Source organism: Oryctolagus cuniculus, chromosome 2, assembly GCF_051225735.1.
Source record: "Oryctolagus cuniculus isolate XC-2025 breed Fujian yellow rabbit chromosome 2, ASM5122573v1, whole genome shotgun sequence".
Taxonomy (NCBI): domain Eukaryota; kingdom Metazoa; phylum Chordata; class Mammalia; order Lagomorpha; family Leporidae; genus Oryctolagus; species Oryctolagus cuniculus.
This window is the reverse complement of record NC_142868.1, coordinates 202,911,404-202,924,589: the sequence shown is the minus strand read 5'-3', so window position 1 is coordinate 202,924,589 and position 13,186 is coordinate 202,911,404. Positions and strand designations below refer to the sequence as shown.

Genomic DNA, 13,186 nt, shown 5'->3' with positions numbered 1-13,186 from the left:
GCATCCGGCGACTGTGGCGGTCACGGGCTACCCCAGTGTCAGGCCCAGGTGCACTGGGCGTGACCTGTGACCTGCATGTGGCCCCGCCTCCAGGCCAACAACAACGCCGCCGTGTGTCTGCTCTACCTGGGCAAGCTCAAGGACTCGCTGCGGCAGCTGGAGGCCATGGTGCAGCGGGACCCCAGGCACTACCTGCACGAGAGTGTGCTGTTCAACCTGACCACCATGTACGAGCTGGAGTCCTCGCGGAGCATGCAGAAGAAGCAGAGCCTGCTCGAGGCCGTGGCCGGCAAAGAAGGGGACAGTTTCAACACCCAGTGCCTCAAGCTGGCCTAGAGCCAGAGTGTGAGTGTGGACCAGAGCGGCACACCGTGCGGCTGTGCACAGCCATAAAGGCCCGTCTCCTAGAGCCAGAGTGTGAGAGTAGACCAGAGCGGCACACCGTGCGGCTGTGCACAGCCATAAAGGCCCGTCTCCTAGAGCCAGAGTGTGAGAGTAGACCAGAGCGGCACACCGTGCGGCTGTGCACAGCCATAAAGGCCCCTCTCCTAGAGCCAGAGTGTGAGAGTAGACCAGAGCGGCACATGCGTGCGGCCGTGCACAGCCATAAAGGCCCGTCTCCTAGAGCCAGAGTGTGAGAGTGGACCATGGAGTGGCACATGCGTGTGGCTGTGGCATAGCCATGAAGGCCCGTCTCCCGCCCCATGGGAGCCTCCTTCTGGAGCCACAGCCCAGGCCTGCCCAAGGTGGGCACGTCCCTGGGTATGCACACGAGGGGAGATGGTGTGCCAGGCAGGAGGCCTGCAGTGTACACCAGACCTCCCTCACCTACTCCTGGAAGCCAGCCTGTTCCTTTCTTATTTATTTAGCTGTCTTCATTGTATTTGAAAGGCAAAGAGCCAAACACAGACCTTGCGTCCACTGGTTCACGCCCCAGGTGCCTGCAACAGCCAGGCTGCGCATCTCCCGCTGTCCACGGCTGCTCAGCGTCCTCCTCCCGCCCTCTCTCCTCACACCCGTCTCGTTCACTGACCAAGGTGGAACAGTGGGTCCTGGTTTCTCTTGTGTTTTGTGCGCCCCACAGAGAGGGCAGAGCAGGAGAGCCACACCCGGGAGTGAGCAGAACACAGAGCTCAGGTGCGTGAGAAAACCAGGAAGCGTCTGAACACAGGCTGCCGGGGGTCAGCAGGGTCTGAGCCCGAGCACCCGGGGGTCAGCAGCATCGGGAACACAGGGCCCTCGAGGGTCAGCAGGGTCTGAGCCCAGGCCAGTCCGCACATTTGCATTCATCTTTTCATAGTTATTCCTGCTTTTGAAACCGTAAGTCCCTGAAAATGTCTGCATTTACCAGGCAGCTCTGGCCAGGACCCTGTAATGCCGGCTTCTCTAACCCCATGAGCTGTGATCGACATGCGGGGCTGAGAAGTGCGTGTACGAATCAGAGCTGCAGGCAGATGGCCCCACGCCTTTGCTGAGGCGCACGTGAGTGACGCCTCAGAGCAGGAGAGCAGGTGACCCCGCCTGGAGGGCTGGACACTCCCAGGGACCTTCACATCCTCCTCTCCACAAAGAGGGAAAATCAGCGTCGTATTTGACTATGGGAGTGCAGGGAGGCAGTGGACGCCCAGGAGTGGCAGGTGAGAAAGGAGCCAGGCTCCCTTCAGACTGAACCTGCAGCCAGTCTTCCTCCCCAGCTGCCATTGCCGGACACTGGAACCAGCAAGGGACAATGGGAGGCCAGGCCACACAGGTGATTTGTCCCCCGGGGGCAGGTGAGGTTAGGCCCAGCTCACGGAGGTGGCAGCGCCATCGCTAGCTCCTGCCTGGGTGTTTTAGCCTGTTCCTACAGAAAGGGGCCATCATTGTGGCCTGCACATTGGCATCCCATATGGGTACTGGTTTGTGTCCTGGCTGTTCCACTTCCGATCCAGCTCCCTGCTACTGGCCTGGAGAAAGTAGCAGAAGATGGCCCATGCCACTCACAGGGGAGACCCAGAAGAAGCTCCTGGCTCCTGGCTCCTGGCTCCTGGCTCCCGGCTCCCGGCTCCCGGCTCCCGGCTCCTGGCTCCTGGCTCTGGCCTGGCCCAGCACTGGCTGTTGTGGCCATGTGGGGAGTGAACCAGCAGGTGGAAGATGTTTCTCTCTCTCTCTCTCTGTCTCCCTCTCCATAACTCTTGCAAAATAAATAAATTTTTAAAAAGCTTATGAAAAATAAATAAAGGCTGAAGAGGAGAACTGCTATGAATGTTAATGTCTGGATAATTGCTGTAACCTATCTTGTTATCTTAAAAAATTATTTAAATATAAGAAGCCGTAATGGCAGGCCTTTGGCACAGCAGTTGAGACGCTGCCTGGGACAGTTCACCCCTATGGGAGCGCTTGAGCTGAGTCTCAGCTCCACTTCCAGTCCAGCGCCTGGAGGCGGCGGTGATGACTCAAGTACCAGGTCTCTGCCACCCTTTTGGGAGACCTGGATCAAGTTGTTCCAGGCATTTGGGGTGTGAACCAGCAGGTAAGAGATCTTTCTATGTCTTGGTCTCTCAATTTTTCAAATAAATACAAAATTTAGAAATAAATACATAATCTCTGAAACCCTTCCCAGAGCCAGGTGGACAGTGGTTAGCCATCAAAGGGCATGCGTTCCATCTGGAACCCTGGGAGCCTCGTTAAGTTAATCCTGGGCCACACACTGCCTGCTCTTGAAAGAGCAGTGCACGTGAACACCACCTCCCCTCTGGCCATCGCTACTGAATGACCAGTGTGTTCTGCGTGCAGTGCTCGGACCATCACCAAGGCAGCACATGGCCCCCGAGCAAGGAGGCAGCCATAGCTTCCTGGTGCCCACACCAGGGCCCCTGTGGCTGCAGAGGCCCAGACCTGCCTGTGTCCGAGTGTGTCTCCCACTGTTGAGCGGGCTCGTGAGCACCACAGAGGCCAAGCCCTAGACTTGGAGATGGCCCTGCTCCTGTACCCACCATCCCAGGCCCTCTGTGCTGTGCACCTCTACAGCTGCCTGGAGTGGGACAGACCCACAGAGGCCCTGATGTTGGCTGGAGCAGCCCTGGCTGGTGAGGCCTCCTCCTCTTCCATGCCCAGCCCCTGAGCTCCTCTGGAAGATCCCAGCCGCCTCTGGGCCACTGCACCTCCCTCGCAGTTCCCCCCGTGTCTCACATGTGTGAGCAAAGTGCCCAGCAGGCAAATGTGCAGTGGCTCAGGATGCGCAGGACGCTGCTCAAGACGCCAACTGGGTATTTCGCTCCACGGCCCAGGCGCACAGCCCTCTGCCCTCCTCTGCCTTGGGCACCTCTGCCATCAGGGACAGGAGCGACAGCTGGGCCCAGAGTCCTCTGCAGGTCCTGATGTGACCAGGAACCGGGCCCTGGGCCCAGGATTGAGACAGGACCAGAATGGCCTGCCTGGTGTCGGGCCGGGGAGGGGTAAGCCCCACCACCAAGGCTCCCTTGCCCCTGCCCTGGAGGCCCTCGGCTGCTGCCCTGCTACTGTGGCCCAGCGGTCGGCGTGCCAGGCAGAGTGGCCTGCAGCAGAGACACTACCCCTCTCCAGCAGCGCCCAAGCCGCCCATCCAGGCTCCCCCCCTCACAGGAACAACCAGAACTGAACCCCATGCCCATTGCAGGTGGATGTGATGGGGCTTTTACAAAAGCTCAGGAATGGCGTGTGCCTTGGGCCTCGTCCCCAAGTCCACCTGCTCTGCTCTCCATGCCTGGAGTGCATTAGCTCAGTTTATGTCTCCTGACAACAGGAACCAGAACAGACCCTGGGGCTGGGTGAGGGACAAGAGCAGACCCACAGGCCTCACCGAGGGACCCCCAGGCACCTGAAAAGGCCCAGCTCCTGCTCTCTGCCACCAGGACCGGGGTGCCAGGCCTGTCGGAAAGGTTTGCCTGCCAAGAAGTCGTGATACCAGTTTTCTTGTCACTCAGAGCCGTCACTCTCCCTTCCCGAGCAAGCTTTGTCTTCTCTCCGGGGTTAAGGACAAGCAACGAACGGGTGAGCCCTTGGCATCTGTTGCCTCAGTTTCACTTGGGCACGCGCCTGCATCTCAGGAGGAGCACCTGCACTGTCCAGAGGAGAGGGTCATGGGGCCACGAGGGATGTCACCTGGGAACCCGGCCACCAAGTGCAGCCTCCAGCCATGATGCCGCATGGAGCCAATGTCGCCCAGCCGCGACCTCAGCCACAGCGCTGGGTCCCTGAACACCTGGCTGGGCACGCTGAACCACTCCGCCTCCACGAGGCCTGTGAGGTCGCCTCCCACCTTCCTGCGGTGCTCCCAGGTTCTGGAGCGGCTGGGCAGAGGCCGTGCGTGCAGGGTCAGTGCTCTGTGGACCCCACGCAGGCCCGCTGCACAGCCTCCTTTGCTGGGCTTTCTCGGCTGGTTTCTAGAACTCCCTAAGAAAGCAAAGGCCGACCACACTTCCTGTGTCTGGCCTGTGGGCCGTACACTGACCTCTGCCGGCACACAGGAAAGACCCCCGAGCCAGTTGGAGTGGCTGTCAATTCTTCAGGACCCCGTGGGCTGCGTGCGGGAATCTGACGCCTGCAGGCAGTGACCAGGCCTCTCTGAGCCATGCTCCAGTTAAAGGACAGCAGGTGGTGACAGCCCCTGACTGGCTCCTCACCCAGCTCAGGTCTGAGCCCACAGAGGTCACCGCACATCCGCCTCTGCTCCTAAACCTCTGGGTTCCCACCTGCGGCGGCCAGTGAGCCCTGTGATGTGTGCATCCCAGCCCCAGGGGCTCTGCTCCTCGGCGTTGCAGATGAAATGGTATCCCCCAAAATCTGTTGAGGCCCCAGACCCAAAGTGGCTGTTTAGAGGTAGGGGCTTCAAAGCGGTCACTAAGGTTAAAGGAGGCCGTATTGCTACCTGACCGCGGCCTCATGAAGCCGACACCGGGCGAGCAGGCGCCACCTCAGACGAGTGAGCAGAGGGGCTTCGGAAGCAGCTCTGCCCACACCTGCGTCAGGTCTTGGCCGTCTTCTGAGCTGCCCAGCTGTGGTGCTGGTCCCGGCCATCCTGGGGGCGGCCCCTCCCCTCCCTCGGGCTCTGCCCCAACATGTGACCACACACAGGCCACGCTGAAGAGCGGACCATGGCAGCTGGCCCCCGGCACGGGGAGGGGACAGTTTGGGCAAGTGATGGGGCAGTGGGGGCAGTGGGGACAGGGGGTGTAGGTGTTCCTGGCCCCGCTGGGAGTGTATGGCAGCCTGTGGGTGGAGAAGCCCAGAGCTCGGGCGCACGGCTGCCAGGCTTTCAGAGCCCGGGGCGCCCGGGTCCCCCCCGCCCGGGTGTGCCAGTTCCTTTCAGCGCTGCTCATTAGGGAATCTGTTCTCTCTCCAATGCGTAAAACAGGTCTCCCTCCTCTGGGAGTGCACTGTGCACTGCTCATTCCCAACAACCTGGCAATTGGGGGTTCACACACATCATGAGCCTCCCGCCCCTACCCGGCCCACAGACCGCTCTGTCGGGCTGTGGCGCTGTTAGGGAGAAGGGTGGCAAGGTCCTCCCAGCCATGGGGGCCAGGACAGGCGGCTGAGAGGCCTGTAGGACCCCTGCCCAGGGCGGGAGCCCGGCCCCACGCAACAACGATCATGTTTTCCATGTGAGCATGTTTCCCCACCTCCGTCAGCAGGATGGCTGCCTGGGCCCTGCAGTACCAGTAAACAGGGTCACCTGGCCCCTAAGTAAGAGCCTGAGCCCTCCCCTTCCTGGCTGGCACCGCCCCCCACCCACTCACCCAGACCTCAGCCGCTGGCCAGGATTACGGCCAGAGAAGCCCTTGGGAACCCAGTGTGACTGTCCGGCAGAACAGAGGCCTGGGAGGGGACAGAGGAGTGACTGCAGGGGCAGTGGCCGTCGTGGCCAGGTCTGGGGTAATGACAGCACAGATCACACTGAAGGTGGCCAGGGCAGACGCTGTGCCAACCAGAAGGTGACCCCCCCCCCCCGCAAGGATGTCCAAGCCCCATGGCCGGGGCTCGGGCAGGGACACGTTAGACGCCCAGGAAGCCAGGGGCCTCGGCCGGGAACGAAGTCTCAGACTCCCGTCCCGTGAGTTCGCAGGTTCACGCAGCGGCGGCCTGCACAGCTCCAGTTTGGGCAAGCAGGGCTCTCACACACAGACGGGGAGGTGGAGGCAGTGACCCAGGGGTCCTGACGGAGCTGGGAGCCCCGGGCTGGTCACACACAACTGCAGGGGAGCTGGGGACCAGAGTGTGGCGGTGAAGTCAGCCAGCCCAGCACCGGGTGGGATGTGGGTTCTGAAACTGCTACACGGGGCTCCCCGCTCCATCAGAGACTAAAACCGGCTCACAGGAAGAGGCCGAGGCTGAGGCCATACCTGCGCGATTTAAGCCCCATCACGGTGGTGGGTGGTGGGCTCTGCTCAGGAGCGGAATCCAAGCCTTGCCGCACCCTGTTGCGGCGGGATCGGGAGCCTGTTACACTAGCAGACAGTCTGGAGACAGAGGCTGGCCGAGGGCAGTGCTCAGGGCAGGGCCTGACGGCAGAGCCTCCCGGGGAGTGCTGGGCTGGGGCGGCGTCCTGGTGTCTGGGGCATGGTGGAGAGGGAGGTTTACCTGCACGATAAGCAGTGGGTGTGCCGGCCTCCAGCCGTGCCGGACCAGCGTGGAAGGTGATAGGATGTGGGTGGTGCTGCCGGCCTGGGTGGGGGCAGCCCTCAGCTCCTGTCCCTTCCTGACTCCCTGCATCTCCCCCACACCGTCACTGCCCCTCCCAGAGCTGCCCCTGCCCCTGCACACACGGGCAACAGAAGAGGCCCTCCTCTGGTCCCCACCCACTCAAACACAAGCACAGCCCTGAGCACGAGGGACTGGAGAACAGCCAGCCTGGCCTGAGGTGACCCCAGTCGAGTCGGGGTGGGGGCCGGGGGAGGCAGTGCCCCGGGATGCAGACTGGGGCTGCATGGCAAGGACCAGCTGCTCAGCGTGGTTCTCTTGTCTGCCTGTGGGTCCACTCTGATACGGAACCTCCAGAACTGGCCGGAGGAGATGCTAGAGGACCCTCAGGACTCGGTCCGCTCGCCCGGTGCACAGCGGGCCAACCACGATGTCAAGGGGTGCAGGAAGGCCACAGTTTGTGGCCGGTGCAGAGCAAGGGGCCCCGCGGCTGCCAGGGAATTCCCCGGAGGCTGCCAGCGGCGCCTTCAGACTGAAGCAGGCTGAGAGGTGCGGGCAGTGCATGGCCAGAGGCCGCCGTGCCCTGGGCCCCTGCAACTGCTCCAGGCGACCTGTGGGTGGTGGCTATGTTTTGCAGGCCTGGAGTTCCTGGAAAAGAAACCCCTGAGACCAGGCAAGCGCGCAGTGGCCTCGGGAGCCCGGGGACCAGACCCTTGCAGGCCGGGATGTACCCGCCCTCAGGGCAGCAAGAGAATCCCGGCAAAGGGCAGGGAGGCCGGGGAGACCCAGGGCCCCTGGGGGGCCCGGTGTCACTTGTTTCCGCTCCCCAACATCTGGGACCCCGATGGCACCATTCTGGGGAGCGGGGCACCTTCACACAAGGTGCCAGGAGTCAGTGTTGTGTGACAAGAGTCCAGAACTCGGGGACTTCAAGCAAGAAACACGTCCTCACCTGTAGCTTCCAGGCTCTCCCGAGGATGGGTCCAGATGTTGGCTGGACCAGAGCTGCCTTCCAAGCCCCTGCAGGACCCCAGTGCCCTCCCAGCCTGCTGGCCACTGCTACCCCAGCCCACACCCAGGGGGCAGGGAACCAGTCTCCAGCCCTTGAGGGGAACGTGGTCCAAGGACTTGTGCATGTATTTTTAAAACAACTGCAATGGCCGGCGCCGCGGCTCAATAGGCTAATCCTCCACCTAGCGGCACCGGCACACCGGGTTCTAGTCCCGGTCGGGGCGCCGGATTCTGTCCCGGTTGCCCCTCTTCCAGGCCAGCTCTCTGCTGTGGCCAGGGAGTGCAGTGGAGGATGGCCCAAGTGCTTGGGCCCTGCACCCCATGGGAGACCAGGAGAAGCACCTGGCTCCTGCCTTCGGATCAGCGTGGTGCGCCGGCCGCGGCACGCCAGCCGTAGTGGCCATTGGAGGGTGAACCAACGGCAAAAGGAAGACCTTTCTCTCTGTCTCTCTCTCTCTCACTATCCACTCTGCCTGTCCAAAAAAAAAAAAAAAAAAAAAACTGCAGTTAATTTTAAAAAACCCTTTGCCTTCTCCTGGATTTGGGGCAAAGGGAGAAGGGCGCCTTCTGCCTCTTTAGCCAATCCCCTAACAGGTCACCAAGAGGGGTGGGAGGACCCAGTGCCCTGCGGTGAGTGGCCCAAGCACTTCAAATGGTCAGCAGCCCCTTGCTGGGGAAGCCCTCACACACTCTGGCTGCCCGGCCTCAGCAGGAGTCAGCATCCAGATGCCGCCCACGGGGGCTTGGCGGAGGCTGGAACTGCAGCTTGATGGACACCCACAGGCCTCCAGCTAAGGCCCCTCGGCCGGACAGCCCTGGGGTAACCGGGCAGAGCCAGGCCCTGGGCGAGGGGGAGACAGCGTCCCAGCAGGCAAGGCAGGCCCAGGGCCCCCTCAGCCACGCCCTCCAGAAGCACTCCCGTGCCTGGAGGCCACTTGGCCAAGGTCCTGGCCGTGCTGAGGGCACACGTGGGTGTCCGTGGCCCTCCTCTGCAGCACGCTGGCTCCTCCTCTGCTTTCTGCCCCCACAGAGATGGACGTGCAGTGACCTGAAAGAGCTGGCGGTGTCAACAGCCCCATGGTCCCACAAGGCCTCCTGGAAGAGGCGTCACTTGTCTCTGCACTTGGGCTGTGGTTTCTCCCTCGCCCCGTTCTAAAACGAGGCGGACTCCACTCTGCTTCCACACTGGCTTTCAGATCCCAGAGCAGCACCAGTTCAAACGCTGTATTTCCTTCCATCCTAACCTTGAAATCTTTGGAATGCAGGATTGTTTTAGTAATTGCTTTCATTCTGGGAATCATAAGATCATCTGAGGTTTATAAAAACGCACGCCTGAGGCCAGCGCTGTAGTGTAGAGGATAAGCCTCCGCCTGCAGTGCCGACATCCCATGTGGGTGCAGCTTCGAGTCCCAGATTCTCCACCTCTGATCCAGCTCCCTGCTAATGCGCCTGGGAAAGCAGCAAAAGATGGTCCAAGTACTTGGGTCCCTTGCACCCATGCGGGAGACCCAGAAGAGAATCCTAGCTCCTGGCTTTAGTCTGCCCAGCTAGGGCTGTTGCAGCCATTTAGAGAGTGAACCAGTGAATGGAAGATCTCTCTCTCTCTCCTTCGCCCTCTGTATCTCTGCCTTTCAAATAAATAAATAAACATTTAAAAACAACATGATGTCCTTTCCACACAGCAGCCTTCAGCCAAGTGGCTGCTCTTCAGATCACAGCTGAATTTCCCATTCTGTCTGCAGGGCCAGACCCGGGCTGGGCGTCTTCCCTCCCCCACGCCCACCCAGCCAAGGCACACTGAACTCTTGCTATGCCAGGCTCCCCAGGTCCCCACAGCGAGGTCCCTCCACGGTGGCCAACGGCGAAACCCACAGCCACCCCACAATGCAATCAGGGCTCCCCATTCTCGGACAGGGGCCCAGCTCTTTGCAAACCACGGCAGGCGTAACAGAAGAGCTTCACTGCCGTGGGGAAGGCACGGTCGCCGTGTAGGCAGGAATGGCAGCCCAGCAGGCAGAACGCTGGGAGTGGCTGCAGCGTCGACTCCCCAGCCCCGCCAGCAGGCACAGCTGGAGGCAGCCGAAGCAGCGCCGTCCCATCCGCCACTCTGTCGTCGGCAGCCTCAACTGTGCTCTGAGAGCTCGTGGAGGACGCGTGTGCACACATGTGCACACGCATCCTGAGTGCATGCTGTGAGCAGACAGGAGCTCCCACCAGGGCTTGGGCTGGTCCTGCAAACCAGCAAATAAACGGCCAAATCGGCCGTGAGCTGCCCATTACGCTTTGGCTTGCATTTCTACCGTCCACTTTGTACCCCTCAAAGATGGCATCCACACTCCTCAGGACAACTTTCCCCAAGGAGGCTGAAAACCTGTGTGGCTTGTGGGCATTTAAATTAAGAGTACTTCCTCCAAGTTCCGCAGCGAGCCACGCGCTGCTGGTGTGATCTGGCTGGGCTCCCTGGCCGGAAGCAAGCTGAGAGTGGGTGTCTCTGAGCCAGCGTGCAGGGGCCGGAGTGGGAGACACGGTCGGCGGTTCTGGCGACAGGCAGCCAGCATGGAGGCCCCGGGATGAATCTGCCGGATCACAACAGAAGCCTCATGATGAAACAGGAGGCTAAAGGTGAGTTTTACGTGTAAACAGAGCAGCTGACTCATTCTACGATCAACACTTTTCCCAGCGCAGAGACGGCAGAGGACAGACAGCTGCAGAAATCAAGGGCAGGTGCGCGCGCGGCTGCGACCAGGCTTCCAGCTCCGCCTGGTCCAGGCCGCCTTCCTGCCTCCCCTAAGGGGCGAGTTGAGAGTTCAGATCTCTAAGTTGATGCGAGGACTCTTTGGGTTAATTTCTGCCCCCAGACGTCGCATGCACGCAGCAGCTTCTACTTCAGTGCTGAAAGACAAGGATGAAGACACAGACAGCCAGTGGGGACGAGAGAGGAGAGGCGATGGCCCGGGGGAGGCTGAACACTCAGCGCTTCTGACCAAGCAGTCACCTGGACAGTCAGGGCTGGAAACGTGCACCGTGGAAGAGGGGGGCTGGTCCCTTCAGGGCTCAGCTGGGTCCCTGTGGCGCGGCGTCACCCTTGGCGGGAGTAAGCGAGGCTGAACACACAGAAGTGTCTGAAATGCCAACATGGACGCCAGCGAGGCCGCAGACGAGTACAGGGTCCCATGTGTTCTCACCGGCACTCCAGCCACAGATACCAAACTCCACACAGCTGCCACGAGAGGAAGCATCGGAGAAAACACGCACTCAGCTCTGACTCGGGAAGCAAGTGGGCCAGCTCCAAACTGACCGACACACAAGCGTGAAAGCCACCAGCTGCCCTGCTATGGAGCCCGGCGTCGGCTCCCGAGGAATCCAGCTGACTTGGAACCCTGAGAACACGGTTCCTGACGGAGCCTTTTCTGTGACACTCAACCGGAACTGAGACCGCAGAAGGAGCGGCCCTTCATCCCCACGTCTCCCTCTCCAGACGCCTGTGCTGCTGCCACAGCTGCTCTCCTCTTGCTCCAATGGAGCTGCTTTTAACAAAAAAGATTTACTTATTTGAAAGGCAGAGCAACAAAGAGGCAGAATGAGAGAGATCCTCCGTGCACTAGTTCATTCCCCAACTGGTCACATTAGCCAGGGCTGGGCCAGGAGCCGGGGGCTCCATCCAGGTCTCCAGTGTGGGTAGCAGGAACCCAAGCACTTGAGCCATCCTCTGCTGGGTTCCAGGACACATTAGTGGGAAGCTGGCCGGGAAGCGAAGGCAGGACTCGGCCCCGCGCACTGGGATGCGGGAGCCACGTATATTCCGCTGTGCCAGGAGTGCTGTGCCGAGTGCTCTACAGACCATGAAGAGGCCACACTCTGTCAAGAAAGGGGCCAGATGAGGGGCTGGGAGACAGCAGGGACACATGCTGGACGCACGGGTCCCCAGAGCACAGATTCCAGAGGAGGTGACCCCGATCCACGGGGCTGCCCAGGGTGGGGTGGGTGACGCTGGGCATCTGCATCGCTGACTGTATACGCGTTAGCCACATCCGAGCACGCACACTGGGTACATTTCATTACGTGTGAATTAGACCTCAGCAGAACTGACTTTATACAGGAGACCCGCATGCCACTCTACGTGACCTCACCTTAGTCCTCTTGGCGGCTGCGCCTCTGGCCACGCCTCGAGTGCCTGGGTATGGGGAGGCCGGAAGAGCTGCCCTCCAGGACAAGTGGGGAAGACACGGGAGACCTGGGAGGCGGGCGTGTGCTGGCCACCATGGTGGGAGCCCCAGGGGTCACAATTAGAAAAGCTACTCTAAGAAAAATGGCAACTTAAAGTGACAGTCTAGCGCTTAATTCAGAAAAAAGTAACAAGTCTACGTATCATCACCGTTTAGAAACGGGTCCGGAGAATCAGACCAGCACTTGTTTTAACCACTGGGCTATGCCTGGCAGGGACAGCCCGGGGCCATCTGCAGTTTTAATCCCACGCCCGGGTCAGGGCCTCCTTACACAGCCCAGGCTCAGCTCCACCGCCCAGTGGACGTCCGAGACCACGGTGGAAATGACAAAGCACGCATTTCACCATCAAGATTTTTCATCCAGTGTATAAAAGATAACTTAGAAAACAACCTGCCCTTCTAAAACATGAGGTTGGTGTGGGGATTTTTTGTGCGATTCTAACAGCCCAGGTCTCAGAATTGTTGAGCAGAAAAATCATGTACTAATTCTCATTAAAATTCAAAAGCTTGGTAGTGAAAGGACCAAGAAATCTCACACTAAAAATACATTAACATATATGTTACCTACATATATAAACATAGAAAATTAATTCCATACATACACAAAGAATCTCCAAGGATGATGTTAACAAACCAGCCCAAATACCATGTACACCTGAATGGAAGTAATTCCAAGGCTGAGCATAAAATTAAGGCAGTTACTTTATTATTTATTACTTTATTTTTGTTTTATTGTAGTTATTTATTTATTTGAGAGGCAGAGAGAGACAAAGAAACAAGCCCCACCTGTTGATTTACTCCCAAAGTGCCCGGAACAGCCAGGGGCCAGGGACCCAAGCCAGGTGTCCCCGTGGCTGGCAGGGACCCCCACCTGAGCCATCACCACTGCCCCCCAGGTGCACATCAGCAGGAAGCTGGAATCGGGAGGGCAGCAGCTCTTGGACCCAAGGAGGCGGGCATCCTACGCGGTGTCTCAGCGCTGCCAACACCCGCCCCGGCTGCTTTCCTCTGGAAGGGAAGCGGCACGAGCAACCCCGAGGCTGCCTGCCGACGGGAGAGGCCGCCCAGCCAAGGCCTGGCCTGCAGACAGAGCCCCTGTGCATTCACTTTGGGAGGTGACACTCAGACCGCGCACCACCACCACCGGGCAGAAATCAGCTCCTTTCATCACTAAACGTCCTCGCGAGGGAAAGACAAAGCAGCCTCAGGCGGCATCACGACAGCGAAGAGAAAACGCAGGATTTCCTGATTCAAGGCCTCCACAAGGCGCTGCTGCTGCCGGGGCACGG

The 13,186-nt window shown here is 60.0% G+C and overlaps 1 protein-coding gene across 2 annotated transcripts in view; it reads left to right on the top strand.

The window, feature by feature from the left end:
• TRAPPC12 (trafficking protein particle complex subunit 12) overlaps nucleotides 1–2,239 on the top strand; it is an 84,471-nt gene extending 82,232 nt beyond the window's left edge. For both annotated transcript variants that reach the window (XM_008274555.5, XM_008274553.5), the window contains exon 12: nucleotides 94–2,239. In XM_008274555.5, the coding sequence (XP_008272777.4) occupies nucleotides 94–336 (243 nt within the window). In that variant the 3' untranslated portion in view covers nucleotides 337–2,239. The remainder of the gene's footprint in view (nucleotides 1–93) is intronic.
• The last annotated feature ends 10,947 nt before the right edge of the window (nucleotides 2,240–13,186 follow it).